Here is a 27,547-nt window from a genome sequence, read left to right as displayed (position 1 = left end):
CTTTTCTCCATTATTTTGCCCACATTTTGATGTCGGAGCTACAGGCCAATAACTCCCAGCCTGACACGAGTCTTTGTTTGGTTTGCAAATAGGAAAAATCACAGCTTCTTCTAGTAGGTAGGTATCCCTTTTCGCAGACCTTGTAATACAAAATGTCTTTACTTTTCTTATTCTTATATTCAACACGTCCATAGTTATATTGCCTGCTTGCTTTCATTGGTAGGGGAGTTTTTCCTGTGCTGATGTGGTTTCAGGACAGAGGAACTTGCATGTGTACAGACTGTAAAGCCATCTGATGGAAATTTGTGTTTTGGGTCTATACAAAATACAATTAATTGAATGAATTTGTTTGAGGTAAGTTGATTGAGGACAGGTGTATATAATCCAATGCACAAGTACCAGTACCAGTACAACTAGATCCTACCTCAGGGCCCCTCTATAGATTGAGCCAGATAACACGTAACTGCAAGTTTTGTGCTGAAGTCCCATTTATTTAAGCTGATAATGTGATTTAGTGGTGTACAGATTCTAACATCCCTCTCAACTTGTACACTGATTTCTCCACCGGCGTCTCAACACACTGCACCATTACAGAGTGTTGTTGTTTACGTTTGGATAATACGTAAGCACCGGGGCGGGAGCAGGGGCGAGGCTCCAGCGGTCGGTTCAGTGATCACTGCCCGGTTCCCTTCCAGCAGCTCCATCGAAGCCCCCCTCCCGAAACCGCTAGCTGGAGAACCACCATGCAAATGCACACACAGGAGCTTACTTTTCGCATTGGTTCGTTGATTATATATATTTATTTTTAAAAAAGCGCGTCTCACCGACGCTGTGAAAAAGCGCGAGAAAGGAAAACTCAGAAAAAACATCGACCGAAGTGAACCGTTAACCGGTAAGTGGTCTAACGTTTCTCGGCTAGCTAGCCACCATTAGCAACGCACGCAGATTCGGCGTCAGCGACACTTGCACGTAAACTCATTTTCTCTTAGACTGTGGGATACCGTTACTACAATGACTCCATTAGATACGTGTGGCGGACGTTCGCATACCGGCCCGGTCAGGGACACCCATCGTTACGGCCTGACAGCCTTTGCTACGGGCTGGTCGCAGCTGGTGTTCGGTTACCACCGTTAGCGTGCTAACGCTAGCCGACTAGCTCGTTAGCCGTGTCGGCTCCTCTTCTAACCGAGTGCGGGGTGAACACTGGTCATGGTTTAGCGGCGTGTTGGCGTGCCATGGATCGAGATAAGCGGCTGGGTTGGTTGTCTCCACGGTTGTTGGCTGTGTAGCATCGGAGCCCATGCTTGCCTTGCCCAGTGTGAGGAGGACATGTCCAATTGAGTTGCTACACGGGCGCAGATGATTACATTTTATGTTTTGTTTTCACTAACCCTTTATCCGCTTCAACACCACTCACATTAGATATTCTTCCAACCGAGGACAGGCAGGCTTCCTATACCCACAAGCAATAAATGTATTATGTTATAGATTATTAAATACTATTATCAGTAGGTATAACAACAGACAAACATTGAGACAAAACAGAAGATTAATGATGACACACTTTTACTATTTTTGTTTTACTAAAATTAATTTACTATAAAAGTTATGACATGTTTGAATATAGTATTAAGGTGTATTTACATAACTGGAATTTGTTTTAATGCAATATGGCTTTCAAGTGATGTTAAATATGACAGCGATGCTGCAGAAGCCTTGACTGACCAGTCGGGTACTGCCCTACATCTGTGTCTTAGTTTGCTAGGAGCAAACCCTCTGAATTTGATCATTTTGATGGACAGACCTCAGTGGACCACATGGGGTCCAGTCGGCTGGGAACATGATGCAAAGCTGGAATGAACCGTCATCTGGTAGATTTAGCTCCCTAAAGCAGCAATCTGCAGACTAACAATGTCATAGTGAGGCTATACACCCATTCTGCTCAGCCCATATGGCTCAGGATTGAAACATTCAGTATATTCCCCAAAACTGTGATACAGATTTTCAGAATACACATCCCAATCCTTTGTGATTTGTGCCAGAGCTACATGAGAGACCCAACTGTGGGCTGGAAGGTCCATTTATAACAGAAACGTCTTTGAGAACACAAGAGACTTTAAGATGTTTGCCCTTCAACCTGAGACGGGTATTGAGTCAGTCAGACTTCTCTACGGAGTGTCATTGTTCTTTGCCCAGATGCCTGTGGTAGTCAAGGAGATACTATGTGGGAGGTCTCTGTTGTCCCTTCTGCTTCAAGAGGGTCTCCTTTGTCAGTGTAAATCTCACTTCAGTTCACCAGTTCTTCTATGCTCAATTTCTAAATGAATTATTAGATAACACCACGCATGATCGTGCTTTCGATTCCGAGAGTTCACACAGTGAAGTGGCTGTTCAGGATGCTGTGTTGCGTTTGAGAAAGGAGTGAAGGAGGGGCCGTGCACTGCGCTCAGCCCCACAATACAATCATTTGACCCATTTTGGACAATAAAACAAATGTGGCAGTGTTGAAGGGGTTGCTTCCCTTTTTTCCCCATGGAAGGGGTTTTTCATTTTTTTAGGGAGTTTTTCCTGTGCCGATGTGAGGGTTTCGGGACAGACGATGTTGCATGTCTACAGACTGTAAAGCCCTCTGAGGCAAATTTGTGATTTGTGATTTTGGGCTATACAAAATAAAATAAAATGAATTGATATTGTGGCTGGTCACCACCAAAGAATAACTACTTGGGAACAATGCTACAACGTGCACACCACTTCAGCATATTGACCCGTACCCGTTCCATTGGTTCTGAAGGATGATGGTTCTTGTCAGATGAAATCTTTGTGGCCCAGTTAATAACCGGTACCAGGTGGTGGCCTGGTGGTTCAGAATCACTCAATGTGTGTAGTAGTAAATGAAAAACATTTTAGCATAGTGACATACCTTAGCCTCATTGTAAACACAACAACCTTTTAATGATGCTTTTTTGTTTTTAGAACGCTACAAAGATGCCTGAGGTGCGGGACCTTTCTGAAGCTTTGCCAGAGATGCCCATGGACCCCATCACTGGAGTCGGGGTCGTAGCCTCCAGGAACAGGGCACCCACTGGATATGATGTGGTGTGTTATTTAACACATCTGCACAAAAAGGCAGCTGAATAACAAGACGCTAATGAACTCACCGATTTGGATTTACAGAAGCTAATAAAAAGCTGCACTGTCTAGATATTTAAAAGATGCCACCAAAAGCCACTAAAATCAGATCAGCATAAAATGTACTCATTTTAGAACATTGATAATATAGTAGTAGCATATTGGCATATACAGATCCCTTTTATTGTTTAATTATAACAGCTGGTCTACAAGGATCCAGACCCAGACTTTTGCTAATTTGCCAGAAAATTGCAACGCTCTAAAGTTCGACTTGTTATCCTTTTGCTTTGTCAAAAAATGCATTTCTTCATCATTAAACACAATTCAGAAGATGAACAAATAATACTAATTGCAGCATTGTTTACTGACCAATTCAAAGTCAAGAAATATACAGTGTAGGTTGATATTCATGCAGACCCAACGTAACGTAAGTTGCACTGTGATGTTTGCTGTTGAACAAGAGGACTTAAGGACCAGTGTGTTTGCTGTGACTGAAACCACCAGCCCCATACACAACCATTTAACTTTATTTTACTGCTAAAGGAGCACTTATTTGATTTCTGTATACTGAACTGAGACACCTTCTTTACAGCTGCATTTAAGTTTTCATTATTTCCATTATGGTGATCACTCAAAGCTCGATACTAAACTACTGATGAGTAGCAAATACATGTATCAGGTGTGTAGCCTGTTAAAAACGATTATTTTATGACCCCCCTCCTCCCTTTACTCATCTGCCTCCAGGTCGCTACGACAACAGACGGCCTGGATGCTGATCTATGGAAAGATGGCCTTTTCAAATCCAAGGTGACCCGCTACCTGTGCTTCACAAGGGCCTTTTCTAAAGAGAATGTGAGTTAAAACTCCCCTCCTGAATCGCTGATGCCTGTTACTATCTTATAGTATACATCAAGTATTGGAAATAAACCCTTTGAAGATTTGGAGCATGTCAGATTCACAACCCTCTCCTCTTTCTTCTTCCTCTTCCTCCCTCCTCTTCATGTTGTTCTTCCAAAGAGCCATTTAGGCAATGTCCTTGTAGACATGAAGCTGATCGACATCAAGGACACTCTGCCTGTGGGTTTCATCCCGATCCAGGAGACTGTCGACACTCGTGAGTTATCAAGTCACTGAAAGCATCCAGTCGGTTTGTCGGAAAGGATCCAATTTGATCTTTAAATCCCCAAAGAGGTCTTGCCCTAATGATTGGCTGAACCAAGCAGTCCCTTAGATGGCACGGTCTGGCCTACAAGGGGGACTTTCTGCTTGCATCATCAGCTTTTCTACCCCTGCTCCTGTTGCCTAGCAACCTGCTGCGCGTGACAGTGAAAGCCTTGAACTGAAAAACCAAATGCAGATAGAGATGGTAATCTTCTTATTCCATTTAATTTAGAAAGATATGCTTCACCTCCACAGCATGATATGTTTTAGGCAAAGAGAAAACATTTTCCGATTACTTTAAATTCAATTAAGCCCTGAACTTTAATCTAAAAGTAATATTGCAATCTTAAGGCAATACAGTCAATAAAAACCACACAAGCAATTTATTAACTTATACGCACAGACTTCTTTCTTGCTTATAGAAAGAAAATATACCCGGTTTACTTTCTTGTGTATTTATTCTTAACATTTGTAATGTTATTGAACTTCAAATGGGATATTTCAGGCTTTCAACTTGTCTACTTGAGCTCACTTTAGTCCATTTCTGTTCATAATATGATACGATGTGACGTATAGTCAGGGGTGAAAGTAGTTTTTATTTCTTGGTGGTACTATGGTACATCATGAAATGTCACGTGTGACACGTGACATTTAGCCTCTCCTGGGTCCAAGCGCTCCGCTCGTTCAGATCTAATAACAATGGCAAAACCTGTTAATTTATTTACGATCACGTCCTACTTTGGTGATGCACCCTTGGCGGTCAAAAAGGGTTTAAGCGTAGTTTAGTCAATTTAGTAGTATGATGTGACAGTACAGAAGTATTGTTATGATAAACAGCGCTGGCAGCAATGTGTTTTAGAAGTGTTTAGGGTGAGGGTTAAATTGTTTTCAACACAGGTGCACGTTGAGGGTCAGGCAGTCAGGTACAGCACATGCGAGTGCCCAATCGGAAGTCTCTGTCCAACGGACTAACATAAACATATTCTTGCTAGCCTACCTGCTGCAAAATTACACCACGATAAGTAGAGCTATTTTATCCTGTGTAATTTATCACTTACCACTACCTTGTCTTTTATTATCCTCCTCTTCTTTTCTCTTCTTCCTTTTCTGGCTTCCTGAAGCATAATTCCGCTTCATGATGACTGCCGACCGACGAGGTTTTGTATTTTGCTCATGAGAGGGGCTCCTTGAGGGGGATCCCGATAACAGTGTCATTGCACTTTACTGCATTGACTATCAAAGGGGCCTCACACAGTTTTATTCTTAACCAGTCGTTGTCTTGGGGCCCCAAGCAGTTGCTTGTTTTGGTTGCCTTGTCACGACGGGCCTGTGCGTGTGTCGTAATGTCTTCCCGGTACGGCACACCGTACAACTGTTTTTGTTGTTCCAGACACAAATATATGTTTTTGTTAGCGCTAGCAAGGAGGAGAAACAAACATGGAGATTGTACCAGGTGGCAGACGGAATTGCTCCCAGGGAACCAATCGGATCAGCTGTATCTTCATCACGCTCCGTCTGTCTCTGTCCCCCAGAGGAGCAGGCCTTCCGAAAGAGGCGACTCTGCATCAAGTTTATTCCTCGGGACTCCACTGAGGCAGCGATATGTGACATCCGCATCCTGGGACGCACCAAGCAGGCCCCCCCGCAGTACACCTTCATAGGGTGAGCAGCGTGCCCTGCGTGGCGGCGAGGGAAGTCTCTTCCTCTGTGTTCTTTTTACACTTTTTACACCTTTTTTACCTCTTGACTTAAGAAAACAGAAGCATCAAAGTTTTGACCTCTTTGTGGGGTTTGAAAAGAATAAACAAAATGTAGACGTGCTTTATGTCAAGCCTCTTAACCTTTCTACACCATCTGAGATTTCCTTTCATTGCTTTGTTTCACAGAGAGCTCAACAACATGGGGATCTGGTACCGCATGGGGAACGTTCATCGGGCCCAGGACTCCGCACACACCCCGACCACCAACAACATCCACAATGTGAACTCCAGCTCGGCCCCGGTCCCAGCTGCTCCCATGCCCAAGTATGTCCACACTAGGGATGCACACTCACTGGAAATGTTAGGGTTCTTAAACGCTATTTCCTTTGTTGTCTCTGACATAAGCAGACATGCATGCGGACATTTCTAATACAACTTTAAAATGACATTTTCTACTTAATTAATTTGTGAGTAGAAGTTTATTCTTTCATTGAATAACACAAACATGAAATAGTATACAGTAGTGAATTCCCTGTGCTCACCCGCCCAACAAACGTCCACTTCTAAACATGAAATGAGTTAAGCTTCTCAGGCCTCTGGTTTTCCCTGAAGAACAGCATGTGGTGCATTCCATACATCCTATATCCCATATTGTTTTTTTCAGCCTTTCATTTGCAGTAATTAGTTTTATTTAAGTCATCCAACGCCGCTTTTTGATGGACCCCAACAGCCATGAATAATGGAGGTGATGGTGTACCCTGTTGTGGCCCTGCTGTAAAACATTAGCCTACTGTATACAAATAAACTTGGTGTTTAAATGAACACTTCAGTTTACCAAGTGATCAATAATGACAAAACCAACACAACGTTTATGTTTACGGCAGACAACGTCTCCAACCAGCAGCATCCAGGCTCTCAAAAACATTTTAAGTTCCCTGTTATATGCTTTTGCAAAGAAAAAGTAGAAATTTTCAAATATTCTGAAACTTCCAATGGAAAGTTTCTGTAAATGTTCCTCCCCTTTGCTACCTGGGTGCTGACCCATGTGCTGTTGGTGTATTCCACACATGCATTTACACGAATTGGGGAGATGCTGCTCAGTCCTCACACGAGAACAGTGGATGTTCACTGCACGTCGACTCTATTTCCTTCAGGGAATACAAACGGATCTATCTTCAGACCACTGTGAAGGAGAACAATGTTACGAAGGACATTCTGTCTTTGGGGGTGAAACCTTTGCTTTTCATTTTGCTGGCATGTATCCAATGAACAAACAACATCAGCACTTGATGGTCCAGCCAGTGCAGCAGCTGCTATCTCATGTCCAATAAAGTATTTGAGTTATTGCTGCACATTGCAAAAAAAGAAGCCCGCTCGATACTATGTTACCTCTGACCATATACGAGCATGAAACCAAGTGTTATTACAAACCCAGCATATTTTAACAAAGGCATCTAATACGGGTGGCTCCCCCTGTACTAACTGCAACATCAAAAGGATGAATTCCCCATAAAATCAAAATCTGGATCCCACTTCACTGTTAGTAAGTGTTGGTTGCTGATGAAAGTAAGCGTAAATAATGGCATCCCTGACCCCCTCGTATGAAACATCTTCAGCTCTTCTCAACTCCACCTTGCTCCAGTTTATCCCGATCTAATGAGGCCTGAAGCAGCCACAGTCTGCTCAGCAGCTTTGTACCCACCTGATTTGTTTTTGTGGTGGTCCCTCCCTCAAACAAAGTTACTTGGGCCTTCTCTCCATGACTGCTGTGTATACAGAATGTATTCTTTAAATTGGACATATTTGGACTCCACCTTTTTTGAAGTTCTTTGCAACAATTCGATATTCCTCGGTAACCTGACTGAGACTTTTAGAACTTCCAGCTGCACAGTGTGGACATGCAGCAGCAAGGCACTGATGCATTGATCCATTCTTTACCCTCATTGACCTTACCATGGGCTTTTTTTTCCGTTTTCTTTTTGTCCAAAGACACATTTCCATGACCCTCCCAGCCAGCTTCAGAGGGAAGAACAGTACCAGACCGGACTATGAGCACCAGAACTCCAACCTGTATGCCATCTCAGGTCAGCAGTTTGCCTTCTTCCAAGCGTCCTCCACCAAATCACTAATGTCTATTTGAAAGCTGCCATTCTACTCATGGTGGTGTCAGTATGTGGAGAAATGTACTTAGAATAAACCCTTCCCTTTCTTGGATAGAACATTGCATTCATTGTAATGATCAAGAAAGTTGCAGTGTCTATTTTGCTAGGAGTGTTTTCCAATTCTTCTCCAGCCACAAATATGTCTAAGAATCAAATCTGCTTTTCTGCTCAAACTCCATCAGATTACCGTATTTTCGCAACTATACGGCGCACTGAATTACAAGGCGCACCTTCAATAAATCGCCAATTTTAGAACTATTTTCATATATAGAGCGCACCGGATCACAAGGCGCATAGAAGTAACTGCAGTAAAACGTTTGACTGGGGCTGCGTTATGCATCCACTAGATCGGGCTGTGCTAAATCAAACGTTATTAAGCGTTCTGAAAACTCTTCACTCCCAAGGTAACGTTGTTCAAACGTTAATGTGGATATTAACAATATCTCTGAACCTCCAACTTTCGTTCTTGATTAATGAAAACGTTCTTGGCAAATGCTTTGGTGCATCTTGCACCGAGAGGCAGCGCTGGAACAGACGGTGGCGCCTCGCGGCGGACCGTCAGCGCGATCCCGACATCCAACTACGAGCTTTAATGTACTGTAGCGACTCTCGCTAATTGTCTCTGGACAATGTGCTTATCTTCTGGGTTTTATTGTGGAGAAACAGGCCACTGTCGGCCGTAGCATGCGCCGAACAAAAACACAGCATCGCTCTCCAAAACAACAACAATTCCCGCGTCCCCATAGGTGGCACTAAGATGAGTGACGTCACATTGTGCGCCCTTCACTGACCATCCCAAAACTCTGTAAAGTGCAACGCCGCTCCAGAACATGAAAACACAGTCCGTTACAATACGCTGTTGGAGCTGGAATTACCGCGGCTGCTGGCACCAGATTTTCCCTCCAATGGATCCTCGTTAACCAGTATGGATCAACCAATTGATCCATATATATGGCGCTCCGGATTACAAGGCGCACGCGCCGTTTTTTTAGAAAAAAAAGGATTTTAAGTGCGCCTTATAGTCGCAAAAATACGGTATTAGCATAGCTGGTCCAGGGTCAGATTAGTTATGATGATTACATTAAATCCGTCCTGTGCCCAATACCAACTCCTGGTTATTGCTTTTGCAGTTAGCAAATAACAACAAACAAATCTTATTAATTCAATTAATCAGCATAACACAGTGTATTAAAGACGAAAGCTAGAAATGTTTTTTCTATTTCAAGAAGAAGAAGAATTTGATTGTTATGGTTCCGATTGACACTGTGGTGCATCGCTGGTTATGGGTTATGATTGAGAATGTGATATTAAAGACCAGGTCATATCCTACTGAAACGTCACAAGAGAGCCCTTGTTTGAATTTGTGAGACATTGGTATTAAATTATTCTTTAAAACCAGTTTTAAAAAAAAGCTAAAAGCTTAATATCCAATTTCCTTTGTTTGAGGTATGTTTGGTTCTATCTTGGAGTGAACCCTCCTGGTTTTCTATTGGCTCCATTCAGGTGTTGTTCAGGCAGCATGCTGTTAATTCAAGATCAGCCTTTTTAGACTATATGATATGAGTTATAAAATCAGCAAAACAGGACAATGAAATAGTTAAGATCATGTCAAACATTATTTGTACCACAACTAATTACAGACCACAATGCCACGATTGTGACCATCCCACCTGTCAATAGCTTCACATAATACTGATGGAACCCTCTGCGACATCTGTTGGTAAATGTTTTTTTCTTTGTGCTTCTCTTTCAGCCATGGACGGGGTGCCTTTCATGATCTCTGACAAGTTTGCCTGTGCCTCGTCCGATGTAAGTGAAGCCTGAGGCCCTCTGATGGCTCAGATTTGATCCTCCTACAAGAGTCCAGTGGTGTGCTTTAACACCACTGTTTAACCTGGGAGCTGCTCCTCCTGTGTGGCTGGTAGATGTTCTGTAAACGTTGTCAAAAGTAAATGATTGTAAAGGAATCATTAGTTGAAGCAGAACTTGTTTACTTGGCTGGACAACAAACTAACTGTCATTGTTCTTCAGCTGCAGCAGGTGGATCTGATGGGCATCACAATCAAGTCTCTGGCTGAGATTGAGAAGGAGGTGAGAAGACAGGCGTAATTAAGTTGGGCTTACTAAAGTCTTACAAGCAATTTATCATCTAAAACTGCATTTAGATGTCAACACCTGGAACAGTGATGAGAACTTGTAGCAATATTACTATTAAGACCACAATGTAACAAACATGAATTATCCTTTCATTTTTTTATATACACACATGCATCGATTCCTTAAAAGTGCCTAGTCATGGAATGAAGCTGTTTTACGTCAGTTGAATGTTTTTATGCAACAGGGCGCATGTGGGGGGGTTCCTGTAGGGACACGCTGTGTCCACCAGAGGCCAGTGTGGCTCTTCCATAGAAATAGAAAGATTGGTAGACAATGTGGAGCATCTCTCAGCTCTCATTATATAACAATGATGATTGCCTCTCCTCTGTCAGTATGATTACAGTTTCCGCACAGAGCACAGTGCAGCAGCTCGCCTGCCCCCCAGTCCCACGAGGACGTCCCTGAGCTCTGAGGCCTGAGGCCCCCCTCGGCAGGAGAGACCTGTACACAACTACTGAGGCGCTGCCCACAACATACAGTCCCCGAGGAGAAAACAAACAAAAACAACTACAAATAATATTTCCTCCAACTTTTGGATGATGTTACTGTCTTTAAGTGGGTTCTGTTGGATCCTAAAGGAAGTGAAACTGTAAACACGGAGAGAAGGAGGACACTGAGAGACTCCGGCTGAAACCACTACTCAACAACTGATGCGCTGGCTTTTTAAGAGGAAATGGAGAAAAAAGCAACTGAACAATGAGAGGAATCTCACTGGTATGATTTCAGAATCACTTTACTTTTCTTCGAACAATGGAGTGGTGTTGCCTACATTACGAATAAACTGTTTGACCTGAAGGACTTGTTCCAAACAAGGTAAGAGAATCTGGGCTCTGCCGGTCGGCCTTTCGCTCTGTGAAATGGAAAGCAGTGGTGCGTCATCAGCACCACGAGGGCCAGTAGTCCACATTCACGTGTTGGGAATACAAAAGGAAATGTCATGTTGTCCCAGCATGCACTGGGAGTGATGTTACTGTTAATGTGTTTGGGCATTTCATATAGAACCACTGTTACGCTGCTGGACCTCACTTACCACTACTCTTGCCATTCTTTGCAACCATCACTAATGGATTCTCTGCCTTCTTTTTAGGGCTGGCTATCATTTTGAGTTTTGATAGCAATACCATACTTTTACAAACAATTCATTTGGAATGAAACGTGTATATAAAAAGTCATGGAAAGAGGAACAGCTCATTTGATCTTAAACACTCACTTATGTAATCAGGGTTCTATGAATTCTGTCTGTCTGACACTTGCTTCTTTAACTAGCGCACAATTTACAGTTAACTCTCTAATGTCGAGTGTCTACTGCGCTCAAAATGTTTGGGAGAGTATATAAATATATATATTGGCTTTTATTTCTCAAAGTTCCTTCCTTCCTGTCAATTCCTCTGTGCCACTGACTTGGACGGTTTGATGCCCCCCCCCCCCCCCCCCCATGTTGCAAGCCGTGTGAAGGCTTGGATGCTGTGTAGTCTGCATTGAAGGCCTTTACAGTGAAAGTGTTACTAATTGTTCTTCATGCTGGCACAAAGTCCAGCTAAAGTGCTCTTTTTTTTTTTTGTCAAAGAAATTGGTTCCACATTGAAAGCCTAACTAAGTCATGTCTTTAATTCACCTTGTTTTGTTGCTTTTAGCTTGATTTGTTTTAAAAAGTCGGACAACTTGAATTAGCGGTTTTATTTAGTTATATTTAGATCAGTCCTCCGTGACAAAGTGAAAGGTCTTGCCTAGGATCATTGCAGCATCAACAAGGAAGGGGCGTGTCACACTCCCCCTGCTGCTGCTGCTGCTGGTCCAATCGCCTTTGAACTCCAGCCACTTCTTCCTGCTGACTGTTGACGTGAACAGACTACCAGTAGGTCAGAGGTCATCGTCCTCTTCATTGCCTGCTAAGCCCTTTATGGGAGAGGTTACCCTTACATTCACTCCAAATAGATGTGTGTGTGTGTATTTTAGTACCACTTTCAGTACTCCGTTATGTAAATGCAGTATTGTATTCAATAGTTTTAAGAATTTCTGTGACCTTGTTTTACTTTTTTGTTTCACATTTGTTTAAAGTTTCTTTGCTACCAAGTCATAAATGCATGGATTAACTCCTTTTTTTATTTTCTATTTTTGTGTCTAATTTATTGTCTCAGTATTGTGACCATGTTCTCCTAAAGGCTCACAGAAATGTAACGTATCGCTTTATCATTAGCACTGGGGGCATGTGGCATGGGTTCATGTCCCTGTGAAGCTGCGTGTTTGATATTATTTCTCAGCTAAAACATTTAAAAAGCTAAGTGATATTGTGTCTGCATTAACAACGAACAGTGCTTTGATATGTCAGTTTGCATGTACAGAGTCAGAGGTTTCAATAGGACCATTATTTTTGTAGGTTAGCGATCAAAAGTTAAAGATGTCAAATGATCTCATCCACTAAAGAATGAACAAAACAGCATCAGTTGAATTTGTATTGAGGTGGTTTTATTAAAGTATTATTAACTGGAGTCCTTGATTTAGTGGACAATTTAGTGACGTAATTCAACAGCAAGCCTGATCCCTACATCGAATGGTTTATATACATGCTGTGCCTGCTTCCTGGTTTCTTTTATGCATGCGTGTCAGACTTACAAATTTCAGCTCTTCAAACTAGTTTTTATATTTGACAAAGATAAATAAATTCACCATTCCGTTTTAAGTGATTTAATTAACGGGGTCTTTCCAAACCTTCATGGCCCTATTAAGGATCTCTTAATGTTGAAGTCATAATGCTAAAGCTTCCTATATGTAGTTAGTCCAACCTATCTTCATACAATGGTTTGTTTATCTTTCTATATGACAAGTACCTCATTATTTATAACTGTATTTTACCAATAAACGTCCATCTTGGTGGACTGCTGTCCGAAGCCTTGGCGGCTCACATGTGGCCTGGATGCTGACACAGTGATTCCTTGTCTCAGTGCACATCTCTTTACTACTTTCAAAAATACTTCCCACACAGCAGTGCTCAGTATGACGATGATAATGCAGCAGCCCCCGCTGATTTCAGGTCAGCTGAAGAGGACCAGTTTCATCAAGTATCATCAGTATGAGATGGCCCATCTGCACTGGTTTGGTTAGTAGTGTTAACTCAACGTAAAGTACCAGTCCGAGGTTATATTTTTGGTGATCTTCTTCCAACTCACACTGGCAGATAATCCAGCCCATATGAAAAAGGAACGTCTCTCCCAAGCCATTATGGATCAAAATCATTTCTTTTAAACAATCGGGAGTCTGGACCCTGAGTCTGAAATGAATATTTATTGATTCATACTTCATGAGGGTAGATTTGCAGAAAATGATCTGAGCTCGATGAACCTTATTTATTTTTAAAGACCTATGACCTTTAATCAACTGTATTGTTGTCGTCTAAGAACATATCACACTAGTTGAAAATGGGTATAATAATGACAGAATTGTCTTGGGTGTAATACAAGTTGCTGGTAAGTCGTCCTTCTGTTCTGTGTTCCATTAAAGCTTCAAAGCCCAGTTTACAGCCAGCTCCGTACAACGAAAGCCAACGTGAGCCTCTTCCATTGCTTTGAATTGGCTTGGTCCTTTTCATCTCTGTGTGTCTTTATTTTCTCAAAGGTTAACTCACAAACACAAGTCAATTAGCTCTCCAGCAAACATGTGGCTGGCCCTGCCGGCTGCTTTATGGAGTGGAGTATATAAGAGCAGCCGATCCAACATCTGGAGCTGCATCACTGCACCGAAAACAGATGGTCGGTGGAACCAGTAACAGGACACACTTTGTCATTCAACCGAATGACAAAGTGTGTCCTGTTACTGGTTCTCACTCTAATGCAGAAGGGAGAACTTTGGGCCCCAAAGGGTTTTGTGAACATCACAGTAGTGCATACAGCGGGTGAAATAATTATTGAACACGTCACCATTTTTCTCAGTAAATATATTTCCAAAGGAGCTATTGATATGTTTTTTTAACAAACCCAAATAATACATACATACAAAGAAACCAAAACAAAGATGTTCAGAAGTTATGTGTAATAATGTGAAATGACACAGGGAAAAAGTATTGAACACGCTTACTGATATTTATTCAATACTTTGTACCAAAGCCTTTTTTGGTAATGACAGCTTCAAGACGCCTCCTGGATGGAGAAACTAGTGTCATGCTTTGCTCTGGTGGGATTTTGGATCATTCTTCCACTCAAACACTCTTCAAATCTTGAAGGTTCCGTGGGCCTCTGCTATGAATCTTCAGTTCTTTCCATAGATCTTCAATGGGATTTAAGTCAGGTGATTGGCTGGGCCATTTTAGCAGCTTCATTTTCTTTCTTTGAAACCAGTTGAGTTTTCTTGGCTGTGTGTTTGGGATCATTGTCTTGCTGAAATGTCCACCGTCGTTTCATCTTCATCATCCTGGTAGATGGCAGCAGATTTCTGTCAAGAATGTCTCTGTAAATTTGCCCATTCATCCTTCCTTCAATTACACTCACCTAAAGGATTATTAGGAACACCTGTTCAATTTCTCATTAATGCAATTATCTAATCAACCAATCACACAGCAGTTGCTTCAATGCATTTAGGGGTGTGGTCCTGGTCAAGAATCTCCTGAACTCCAAACTGAATGTCAGAATGGGAAAGGTGATTTAAGCAGTTCTGAGCGTGGCCTGGTTGTTGGTGCCAGGCAGGCCGGTCTGAGTATTTCACAATCTGCTCAGTTACTGGGATTTTCACGCACAACCATTTCTAGGGTTTACAAAGAATGGTGTGAAAAGGGAAAACCATCCAGTATGCGGCAGTCCTGTGGGCGAAAATGCCTTGTTGATGCTAGAGGTCAGAGGAAAATGGACCGACTGATTCAAGCTGATAGAAGAGCGACTTGGACTAAAAAAAACACTCAACCGAGGTATGCAGCAAAGCCTTTGTGAAGCCACAACACGCAAAACCTTGAGGCGGATGGGCTACAACGGCAGAAGACCCCACTGGATACCACTCATCTCCACTATAAATAGGAAAAGAGGCTACAATTGCAAGAGCTCACCAAAATTGAACAGTTGAAGACTGGAAAAATGTTGCCTGGTCTGATGAGTCTCGATTTCTGTTGAAACATTCAGATGGTAGAGTCCGAATTTGGCGTAAAGAGCATGAGAACATGGATCCATCATGCCTTGTTACCACTGTGCAGGCTGCTGGTGGTGGTGTAATGGTGTGGGGGATGTTTTCTTGGCCCACTTTAGGCCCCTTAGTGCCAATTGGGCATCGTTTAAATGTCACGGCCTACCTGAGCATTGTTTCTGACCATCTCCATCCCTTTATGGCCACCATGTACCATCCTCTGATGGCTACTTCCAGCAGGATAATGCACCATGTCACTAAGCTCACATCATTTCAAATTGGTTTCTTGAACATGACAATGAGTTCACTGTAATAAAATGGCCCCCACAGTCACCAGATCTCAATCCAATAGAGCATCTTTGGGATGTGGTGGAACGGGAGCTTGGTGCCCTGGATGTGCCTCCCACAAATCTCCATCAACTGCAAGATGCTGTCCCATCAATATGGGCCACCATTTCTAAAGAATGCTTTCTGCACCTTGTTGAATCAATGCAACGTAGAATTAAGGCAGTTCTGAAGGCGAAAGGGGGTCAAACACAGTATTAGTATGGTGTTCCTAATAATCCTTTAGGTGTGTGTATATATATATATATATATATATATATATATATATATATATATATATATATATATATATATATATATATATAAATAATGAGGGGTTGCAAATTTTCTGATATACTGAGTTTATTCCATGGCAACTGTGTAAAAAGTTCCTAAAACGTCAGTTAATTTGCAAAATGATATAAAGCCACTTTTCAAAGATAGTTAGTATAACCAGAAAAAACACTTGACATTATTACCTTATTCCGTACTACAGCTGTGCCCCCGAAAGGATAACAAAATATCCGATGGACGCTCCTGTGGTTTAAGGAGGATCGACCACTGTTTGGTCAGCTTCCATCCATCCATCTTCATTTCTTAACGTGCTTCTCTGAATCGTTTGCTAACGATCCCAATCCATTTGAAATGGTTTGAAAATAGCATGTAGCCAAATGCTAACAGCTTCTGCCGGGGAGCGAAGTTCAAGACAGAAAGAGTAGACCAGGAACGATCACACTGCTCTGACCAATCCTGCTTCAGACAGAGGTTAGGACCTCCCACCTCATTAGCATACAGACACACGCATAAATACGTGTGCAAATGCAGGCAAAATAAATATATGATACAGACCCATAAATAAATAAATAAATGTAGGAGAACAGAAATGTAGAAATAAATATATGGTATGTATTTGTTTATGACCTGTTTTATTATCAACTTTTATTTATTTATGGTTACACTCATTTACTTATTTCAGCATTTATTTATTGATTCATACATTTTTTATTTATTTACGCATTTTTTTATTTATTACTGTATTTTTTTATGCATTTATTTATTCCTGTACTTATTTATACATTTAATTATTAAATTTTTTATTTATACTTACGGTAAGTCGGTAAGTTTTTGTCCTCCATTCTCCTCCACGTTCCAAATATGGTGACTTCTGTTTAGTGGTTTCCAAAAAGCAACATGGCAACTGCAAAAAAGGCAACTCCAGGCTTTTTTTTTGCCCTTTGGTGAAAAAAAGAGTCAAAGTGTTTTGCCACATAAGCTGTTCCTGCTGTCAGCGTGTTCTCCATGATATGTTTATATTGTCTTTATCTCCACACTACATGAAATATGGCCAACACTAGCTGACATCAAAGAACAAATAAACGTGTCCAATGAAACGGTTCCCTGAGGGCCTCTCTCAGGTTTCTCCGCTACGTATGTTAGACGCTTACAAGGCGACTCCTTTTGCTCCAAACCAGCTGATGGAAACTCTCGCTCTGTCTCTCTTTGACCCACACACACACACACACACACACACTTACACACTCATCACTCAGCGGCCCTTAGAGTTGTACACACCTCCTCCTACAGCACAGCACTGAGTGAGGCGGATTGTCATTACGGGCAATTAACATGTCAGCAATTACTGTGAGATAAATACTTGTAATGGGCTGATGATGGTGCTGCACTTAGTTGATTAATAGAGCACTGACTTGTTTCCACATAAACGCAGAGGCAGGCTGCTGCTCGGCTAACCCACGTGTTGAGTCTTTAGTGGCGTTCTCGGGTCAGGTTCACAGAGACAGTAGAAACCCTTTTGCTGCTTGGTTTTGAACGCAGCCTACGCGCCTTTTAAAAACAGTGCCTCTTGTGAGCGTACCCTCAAGCCGTTATCGCAAACCACCAAGCGCCATCTAATGGGCCAAAGCTCGTTTATGTTATATCGTAATGTGCCTAAGAATTCAAATTATTTTTAAAAAGCCCATAAATGCTTCATTTTTATAGCTGGTTACTTGAACATTGTAATGTCAATAAGGACACATAGAGATGTGTCCTTTTGTTAGTTCCCTCTGATGCAGAAACCCAAACAAAATGATGTGGGAGACGCTTATATGAACCTAAATACATGCCATTTTATTCAAAGAGATAATGATGCAAAGTATAAAGACAAGGTTATATTACAGAAGATTCCGAACCCCCACCCCTGCTTTATGGTCTATTTGACTCCTAACAATTCCCTAAATGAACACCATGCTGTATCAAAGAATACTTTAAAGTTTAGCGACCATAAAACTCATGTTTACAATGTTTCTAAGGGGGTAAATCAAGAGAGCAGTAGAATCATTTTCTCATAGACTCCTATATGGCCAGAGGAGCCCATGGTGGTCAGTACAGACACTTTTCAGAACCACCTGCCGGCGTCCTGTTGCACACGTCTCCCCTGAGGGCTTCATGCTGGTTCCACCACAACTACTTTAAGACTGCTGCCTAATTTTCCACTAAACCTTCCAACTGCTTTGAACCATCACACAGCATTTTGTGTACGCAGACATCATAAACAAGTGTTTATAAGGACATCGGCTGCTGCTGGTTTCCAGAGGAACTGTCACTTAGACTCAAGCTGCTGGTTAAAATCATAGACATGATGGAAGTCAATGTGTGGGGCACATGCCATCAAAGAGTCTCTGCCGCTCCCATACTCACATCCTCCTGTGTACATGCGTTGCATTCGATTTACAGGCAGTAAAGCGGCGTTTGATTGTTGAGAACTTCAAACCACCTCTTTTCATTGCATCTGTGCTGTAAGACAGCTGCTGTCTAATTAGCAGAATGAGCTGTTGATTGGACGTCATGCGTGGCAACATGGTCTCATTAACCCCCGGGGTAAACATGAGCCGTGCAGCGCAGATAGAGCTGAGGTTGAATCCACCCATTACAGTGAACAGGGTTGCAGCTGCTGATCCTGTTGCAGGCATGTGGTGTGTTCCACTGTCTGTGGGCAGGTCGCCCCACCCGCGCCTTAGGTTTGTAGAACTCAACAAAGACTCAACAAAAAACTTCAGTTAAAGAAAAAAAATGCAAAAAGGTTAAAAGGCCTAGCTGAAAAACACATACACCTCATCTATCAAGCAAACCCTGTTTTATGGCCTATTCGACCTTAACTGGAAGAGAGAAGTAGAGTTATTTTCTCATAGATTTCTATAGGAGCAGAGGAGTCGCCCCCTGCTGGACGTTGGGGGGAACGCAGGGCTTCCCCTTTCAGAGCTGGACGTTACCACGTGGCTACAACTTGCAGCACACTTGTCACATTGTCTTCAGCGTTGGTTGCCACATGTGACTGACATAAGGACGAGTCGAGTATTATTGTTCTTTATTTTGTTTTGTGAAGATCATGGCGGTCCTTCTTTCTGTGCATGATCATCTCAATGAAGGGGACGTTGCTGCATTTGTTTGACATTACACTTTTACAAGTCATTTCTAAGATCGTGGGAGACTTATTAGACGTTGTTTGCTTTTGGATGCAGTAAGTTAAAATAAATACAATCCTTTGGTTGAAGGGAACCCCGTGGGTCGTTTTTGAGGGATTCCCCCTGCTGTAATTCTGCCCTCAGTGACTTTGTCTCAGTGAGCTTCATCTTCTGACCACAGGGCGTCAGGACTGGCTACAATGATCCCTCACACCGATTCAAAAGAGATACTTTTATTGCTGTGATTTAAACGATTTCTATAATTATTAAAAGGAAAAAATGCATTTATTATTTACTATTAAAGAATTAATGAATAACAACAAGTTTCCCATAATATTATTTCTAAACTTTAGATTAAATGTGATTTCTCGTTTGGAATCCATCTCTTTTATTTGACTATGTAACCTTGTTCGAAGTTCCTCTATAAATAAACCTTTAAGCATTGCCGATTGTTTATGCTGCATTCTTAAATGAAAAAAAGCATTATTGTTTTCTGTAAACTACATCAAATACACACACACACACACACACACACACACACACACACACACACACACACACCCTCTTAATTGAACCTGACCCGCGCGCATCTTTCAATAGATTTCATTTCCCGTTAATAAAAGGCTCCTCGCGCCGCTCATACATCATGATGATTCCGATCTGCGAGCAAACTGCTAAATGCAGCAGGAGCCAAAGAGCAGACAGCTGATGACTTTATATTGCTTTTCACACAGCTGATCTCGGGCTGGCGGGGGAAGAGAGATAAGAAAAAGAGGGAAAGGAGGGGGGGGGGGCTGATAAATCTGCGAGGCTTTATTTGAAACCACCGGATATATCGCCTGTGTTCCATATCTGCCTGTACAATCACGTGATGTTATCAGTGGACAATATTCAATAATGGAGACGTGAATATTTATCCGTATTGTGAAAGCCAAAAGTTGCCTTTTAACGATGCGCATCAGTTCCCCATCAGGCTGCACGTGCACACGGGTTCCAATAAGAGAGCAGCTCTTCTGCTGCATTGAATGTTGTGAGTTGATATTGACCAAGGGAGCTCAGACTGAAGGCCTTCACAGGGAAATAGAAGGAAAACAATTACGGGCCGCAGGAACATATCAAACCCAACTGTAGAACACTTCTATGTGAAATCAGGGGTGACCATGAAGAAAACCTCCCTCACCCCCTTTGCATTGTCATTAAGGACACTTTCGAAAAATTCCCCAATTTTTTTGCATTTATTAGGACATTCTCATATTTATAAATTCAGATAAAGGTGAATTGATCCTTCCAGTGTACATGCATGTAAGCAGCAGATTCTGGCCTGTAGGCCACTGCTGCGATGTGTGATGTGGGCTCACTTCTTAATAGGAAAGATGCTGCCAGTACAGAACAGGAATAAGGCTTTGCTTTATTCTAATGTGCTGCAGCGAATGCACCTGGCTGCTAAAACTAAAATGCCCAACAATGCGGACAGCAGGCTGGTTGTCCTCGTGCATGGGGCATGTTTTGGGGACACAAGTGATGCCGTGAGGTGATGTGATTTCACACGCAGCAGCAGTCAGGAGGCCCACGCGCACTCACTGCGCATGCAGCCTCTCGTGGAGGCGGATCCATCCGGACCTCCGGGCACCAATACCGCTGCAGCGCGGCGGGGACGGCGCTCGGTGGAGGCCGGGGGAGGGAGGGGAGGGGGGGGGGCTTTTTTTTTTATCTCCGCCGTGACCCTCTTTGAAAGGGCGGCTAGAGCTCGGGATACAACACCACGGTTAAGAGCGCCGGAACCTCTGGATGTACAGCTGCTGATTCCGCCCCCCCCCCTCACCGGACACCGACTTCCCGCTCGGGCTTTGAGCACTTGGAGGATTTGTATTTAGTTCCATTGTTGTAGTCGTGTGCCGCTGCTCGACGCTCTGTGGGGGATTTGTCACGCGGACCGCCATCTCACGCCTTGTGGAAGTTCGTAACAGGTCATCGATCCGCCGCGTAACGATGCTGAACGACATTAAGATAGAAGATCGTCTGCGGACGGACGCGGGCTCTCTGGACGGGATGATCGGTGAGTCCACGGGACCGCGCGCTGCTACGGGCTTCCCCCTTCCTGCTCCAGGCTGTGGCGTGCAATATAAGAATATAAATATATATAATAGTATTAAGGCATATACAATTATTGATTTTAATACACTTGTATCTACACACACACACACTCCTAAATATATATATGTAGTGTATATACACATATTTGAGGAACAAAATTACAACGAATTATCTTTATGTAATATTAATACACGTTATATATTATATATATAAATACATACATATATATATAAAACATGTATAATCATATAAGTCCTTAGTGATGAGAGAACTGAAAGGAGATCTGCTGTAACGTCTTCAATCGAATAAACAAGTTGTTTTCAGATCTGCCTGCTCATTTTAATCTTTACGGGAGTCTTTTAGATTAAAATAAAACATTTCAAAATCATAACTCAAAATTTCGATCTTGTCTCTCAGCTCCATTCTTCTGTGCAGCTTGTCAGAAATCACTTCTCCATAAAGATTTTTTTTCATGCGTTTTTTTTTTTTGTAGCAAAATGGGACTGTATTCTGCATTTCAATAATTATACAAAAACATTGTGATCAATTTAAACAATAATTATTTTATTTTTTTAGAGGGGTTACTGGTCAAGAAAACATATTTTTCTCCCCCAGGTGTTTTGGATCTCCAAACTGCACAAGCCATTTCTATATTGTTGGTGTGTTCATAGTACCGGAGGAGGCCTCGGCTGGCCTTAACAGTGCAGCCGATGGAGTGGTTATTGATCTAATATAGAGGGTAACGTTAGATGATAGTAGATGATGATGATAGAATCTTTGATCTCCACGTTCAAATGGAGAGCGGGAACACACAGAGCGGACTGGCTCTGAGTCACATTATTGTCCCTTTATATTGACTTCTTCTTAAGGCCAAAACGGTGCCATTAAACGAGCGAACAGAAGAAAAGAAACTCATTCAATACATGTGAATACATTGTTTTACTCCGATGGACGCCGCGGCGCTTCATTTGTCTCCCCTTTCCTGCCCGCCAGGCGGGGACTCTCTGCAGCGGGCCGTGTGCGAGGGCTGCACGCGGGTCATCTCGGACCGCTTCCTGCTGCGGGTCAACGACGCGTCCTGGCACGAGGAGTGCTTGCAGTGCGCCGCGTGCCAGCGGCCGCTCACCACCACCTGCTACGTCAGAGACACGAGGCTCTACTGCAGGAGCGACTACCAGCAGTAAGAAGCGGCCACCCCCCCCCCCCCACGGGGCCTCCGGGCCCCCGGGAATGAATGTGTGTTTGGGGTCGTTCGGGGAAGCTTGTCGTGTATTTATTGTGTAGCTCGGTGTTTGAGGCGCGTGCTCATGGCTCGTCGGGCCCACGCGGAGCAACGTGCGTATCTGCATACACGTGGGGAGCATTTAAGACGTTGGTCTCCCGACGACCGCCTGTTAAAATATAAAATATTAGTTAAATTAAAGATTGTCGGGCTGCTGAGCTCTTTATGGATGAGTTTAATGACTCCAGGAAAACAAACGCCATCATTTGTGTATCTACAGACTAACTATTCCATTGTAACATCTTTATTTGAATGCCATTTATAACGAAGCAAATCTATTTTTATTTGTGAAATTACAAGATTGCTGGGCAAATCAAATAATCATGTAGTTACGCAAATAAAAGGAAGCACACACTTATTGCATCTCTCCTGGACAACTTTGTGAAAACTGAAAACGGAGGCCTGGTTACAGGAATCAATGGGGGCTTTTGAAATATAATGTAATTATGGAATATCTAATAATGTTGTGCACGCAAGCAGGATGAGGTTGTGGGCATCTGCTGCGTGTGTGTGTGTGTGTGTGTTTGCAGGTGTTGTGTTTACACAGTATCGGCCTAGGCCTAAACTCATAGCGTCCGAGTTACAGTTTGCTGTCAGTCCTTTTATTTGAGAATATAGTGAACACGGCCCAGAAGAGGAGGGATAAGGTTATGAGCAACATGAGAGTGGCGACGGCCCGTTGGATGTGGTTGGAGTGGGGGTGCAGCTGGGTGGTCTCGCTTCTTGAGGTTTTTCTTTCCCCCAGACAGCCAGTGCAGCGCGCTGTCAGCGGGCCGTCTGACTGTCACATCGCCGCTCGGCCGGGTGTCTCTGTGAGCCTGTCTGCTTCTCTCAAGAGCCCTTTGTCCCCCAAACGCTCGCTGCCATGCACCACCGCTGCATGCTGGGGGTCCGCTAACCACAATGGGCAACACACATCTCCCACACGGCATCGCACGGCCCAGACGTTTCCTCATACAGGTTGACCTTTAACCTCTTTACCTTATGTGTAACATCATCTCAACAATTGTCACCTATGATGAAGATGAGGAATATTTAGATAATAATGTGCCGGGTTTAATATAAAGCCCTGGAACCTGCTCAAGGCTTAAAAACAAGTCCTAAAAAGAGATGTAATGCAAATCTATGAGAAAAATACAACTGAACATTCAGAATGGCTTCATTCTGCAAATATACAAGGTGCAATAAACAAAGAAATGCAGACTAACAGTTAAAAAAGCCTTATTTAAAAAGGAAAAATGCAAAGATACAAGAATTATTATCAAATATTATGTTCAAATGCTATGCTATACCTCAATGTAATCAAAATAAAATCGAATGAAATTCATCAAACAAATGCCAAAAAATATAAGCTTGTGTACGTTATATATTTATCTATTATTTTATAATTTAGATATTACCATAATAATAAACAGAATTCCACCAAAACCATAATAAAATCTAAATTTACCTTCATATCTTGCAAAAATGTTAAAACCAGATGCACCAGGAAAACTAATTAAGAATGAATTATGGCCATCTGATTAGTTTCAGTAAAATAAAAACAGTCGACGTCTTTCAAATGTTTGTGTGTTTAATTGTCCCTTCTTTTTTTTAATTAAAAGTGCCGTGGTGTCTTATATATTTTACATTTGATGGAAGTGCAATGCAATAAATTAAGGTAATTATGAAGGAGAAACCCAACCAGCCTTTAAGCCACATTTGAATAATTTAATCAGATAAAAATACTCATATTATCAATAATCTTCATATAAAATAATGCTTTTATTAGATGTCTTTAACTTTGATCACCAAATGCTAAACAAATATCAAGCATAAAAAAGCATTCACTTTGTGGAGTTAATATACTCCGTATATGAAAATGAGAAATTATTAATTAGTAATAAAAATATTTTTAAACCAATTTATTAAAGTCACGTGAACACAATAGTGAATGAGAGAAATATTGTGTAGGAATATTTAATATCTTCAAAGTGCTCACTTAAAATGCATCGCTGTCACATAATTGTTATTTTCTAAAATGATACCACTCCATAGATGAAATACTCCAATCAGTGAATGTGAAGGTGCGGAGGAGACGTGTAGTGATATTTGGTTTCCTATTTATAACCATAAAAAAAGACAAACCATCATCTATAAATCAGGAGACAAGCCTATTTGTGAGTAAATTATCGTTTTTTATTATCTTGCAAGGTTAAGCCAGCCATTCAGAAGAGGTTTAGGTTTGATAAATCACAACATCCTTTGATTCCTGTTATTGAATTCATACACACATACGCTATGTAAATGAAACAGATTAAAGGCATCAGGCATCAGTCTAACAAACCAAATATGCTGGCCTCTCACACTGTTACGCCCCAACATTCAGGCCCCCTTGTGCGGGGTTCTGGATATACATTAAAGAACACTATGGAAGAAAGTGGTTCCCCAAAGACAAATGAAATCTTTTGCGACCCAGTCTTAGGGAGTGACCTCTGGAAATCACTTATTATTTGTCAATTTGATGCTAAAAAACGGGACCAAAACACAGCGTTACTCTCCATGTGCATTTCGGTGAGCGCCACAGTCTTTGTTGACTACCCGGGCAGCGTCTTATTAAATGTTGTTTTTTAATCAAGTACAGCTCGGGATCCGGGTCAGAGTTAGCGATGGGAGGATTTCTCTGGGGCTACCGCCTCGCTGTTTTATACTGTGGCTTAAATTGCTTGCCTCATCTTCCTCTGCCATTCAGGGAAGAAAAATATTGATGTAACGGCAATAAAAGTAGTGACTGAGGGTTTAATCACGGCTCTGTAGTCCTCACAGACTCAGCCTTAGAGGAGGTTAACTCTGCTGCTCTGCAGCTAGCAGGGTTATGGTCGTGTTTTCACAATCGGGAAAGAGACAAACCCACACACGTATGATCAGTAGACTCACCAACACTTTACATTCACTCATTTACTAGAGCATACGGACATTAATCCAAAGGTCGTTTCCAAATCTGATATATTTTACATCCCCAAGAGTCCCATTGAACTTCTCAATAAAACCTGGCTCACTGAGTTCTTAGTTCTCTATTTTAAGGGAACATGGGACTCATTTTCAGGTTTCTACTTGTATTTTGTCTTTCACACCATTAAAACCTTTTCTGTCTTCCACACTATGGATTAAGACTGTTGTGTTTTTATTGGTTACCTGATCCAAAAACGTTTTGAGACTTGTCGTTCCTTCCTATGTCTCATGTGGCCTTTCGAAGGCTCGAGGCTTAATAAATCCTTTAATCCATTCATTAAGTGACCAGGGAAAAGGTAGCCAGGACTGGCCAGGACTAGATTGTTTTTGAGAAGTAGACTTGGTAACCAAGGCGCCAACCATTGGTTTGGTCACCGCCATCTTGGATTATGGCCGTCGCCGTGTTTAGTGAAGAGAAGTTAGCATGTTTGGAATGTGGAGGAGTGACGTAGAGACGCCAGCGACATATCAATCACAGTAAGCCCCCTCTGAATACAGAGTTTTGCTGTCTTTTGCTGTTAATCTTATGTAAAAGTGCGTCGCAATAATCCAGTCTGGGGGACTGAAAAGGTTTTGCGGGTGTCTTTCAGTCGTATTTTCTAAAATGCCTGGCGTTAACAGCTAAATGCTGGTCATGTTTGTAGAAGGTTACCTAGGAGATTTAGGTTAGGCATTGACGTTAAATGGTTAAGGTTGGAATAGGTCGCAGAGGGAGTTTGTGCAACTTGTAGGTGACCTAAATCTAGACATCACCTTGTATACCTGCACTTCCTGTCTGGATCAAAATAGCCTCTCGTGGCTCCTGGGCTTTTGTACATTTATTTTGCTCCCTGCCCTCCCTTATTTCTTATTTCATTGCAAAATGGAGCAGGTTTATTTCATTAGAAACCCGACGACGCAGTGTGATGGCCAAAGGAGAGACCCCCTAAGGTGAGGGTCCATGAGTAAATCCTGGACCCAGTCCAGGAGTCTACATGCCCCCCTCTCCCGAGAGCAGGGGGCAAAGAAAAGAAGAGGGGGGTGGGTTCAAAGCCAACCCATAGCAGCAACACAGGAACCAGCGGGAGCTCCTTAAAGCGCTGTTCTGTTTGGATACCACAGCTGATCAGCGGCCCAGCGCGGTGCTGAGAAAACAAGCCCTCGTGAAAGCTTTGCAGATTGGGTTTCATCGCCTCTCCGGACTCCTGCCCTGGCAGCCGCAGGTTGCTGCTTCTCCCACAGTCTCCAACATCATCTCACTCCAATGATTTATGCCACCGGTCCTGTGACCGCACTTTGACTTCAAACACAGGAAACATGAGTTGCCTCCGTTTGGCACCGTCTGTGGTCGTGGCTCTCAGGAAGAAGAGGAGGGAGCTTCCAGCAGAGTGAGCATACTGCCACTGTCACAGGAGAACTCAAAATCAGACTAAGGCCTATTGGAATGAGGAAGAAGTGAGGAAAGTGATATACAGATCATACAACTGTTGTTTGATATACTGAGAGTTGCTCATATATATATATACTAATCTTAACAACCATATACATGTTTATAAAGTACCGTAATTTCGCGACTATAAGGCGCACTTAAAATCCTTTTCTTTCCTCAAAAAACGACAGTGCGCCTTATAATCCGGAGCGCCATATTTATGGATCAATTGGTTGATCCATACTGGTTAACGAGGATCCATTGGAGGGAAAGTCTGGTGCCAGCAGCCGCGGTAATTCCAGCTCCAACAGCGTATATTAATGCTGCTGTAGTTAAAAAACTCGTAGTTGGATCTCGGGATCGAGCTGACGGTCCGAGGCGCCACCGTCTGTTCCAGCGCTGCCCAAGATGCACGAAAGCATTTGCCAAGAATGTTTTCATTAATCAAGAATGAAAGTTGGAGGTTCACAGATATTGTTAATATCCACATTAACGTATGAACAACGTTACCATGGGAGTAAAGAGTTGTCAGAACGCTTAATAACGTTATATAGGATAATAGTTCTAAAATAGGC

The 27,547-nt window shown here is 42.4% G+C and overlaps 2 protein-coding genes across 2 annotated transcripts in view; both read left to right on the top strand.

Annotated features, from left to right (window-relative positions):
• The first annotated feature begins 626 nt into the window (after positions 1 to 626).
• On the top strand, positions 627 to 13,230 carry mvb12ba (multivesicular body subunit 12Ba). Its single transcript, XM_037485285.2, has 10 exons — positions 627 to 892; positions 2,974 to 3,096; positions 3,874 to 3,981; positions 4,147 to 4,243; positions 5,823 to 5,952; positions 6,177 to 6,314; positions 7,980 to 8,074; positions 9,906 to 9,961; positions 10,184 to 10,243; positions 10,642 to 13,230. Exons 2-10 carry the CDS (start codon positions 2,986 to 2,988, stop codon positions 10,726 to 10,728), a joined length of 882 nt encoding a protein of 293 aa, XP_037341182.2. The 5' UTR covers positions 627 to 892; positions 2,974 to 2,985; the 3' UTR covers positions 10,729 to 13,230.
• Positions 13,231 to 20,942: 7,712 nt separating this feature from the next.
• Positions 20,943 to 27,547, top strand: part of LOC119226183 (LIM/homeobox protein LMX-1.2-like) — a 28,545-nt gene continuing 21,940 nt past the window's right edge. Inside the window, exons 1-2 of the mRNA XM_037483794.2 lie at positions 20,943 to 21,253; positions 22,285 to 22,471. Of these exons, the coding sequence (XP_037339691.1) occupies positions 21,187 to 21,253; positions 22,285 to 22,471 (254 nt within the window). The 5' untranslated portion in view covers positions 20,943 to 21,186. The remainder of the gene's footprint in view (positions 21,254 to 22,284; positions 22,472 to 27,547) is intronic.

Source organism: Pungitius pungitius, chromosome 18 (assembly GCF_949316345.1).
Source record: "Pungitius pungitius chromosome 18, fPunPun2.1, whole genome shotgun sequence".
Classification (NCBI taxonomy): Eukaryota; Metazoa; Chordata; class Actinopteri; order Perciformes; family Gasterosteidae; genus Pungitius; species Pungitius pungitius.
This window is presented reverse-complemented; position numbering and strand designations above follow the sequence as displayed.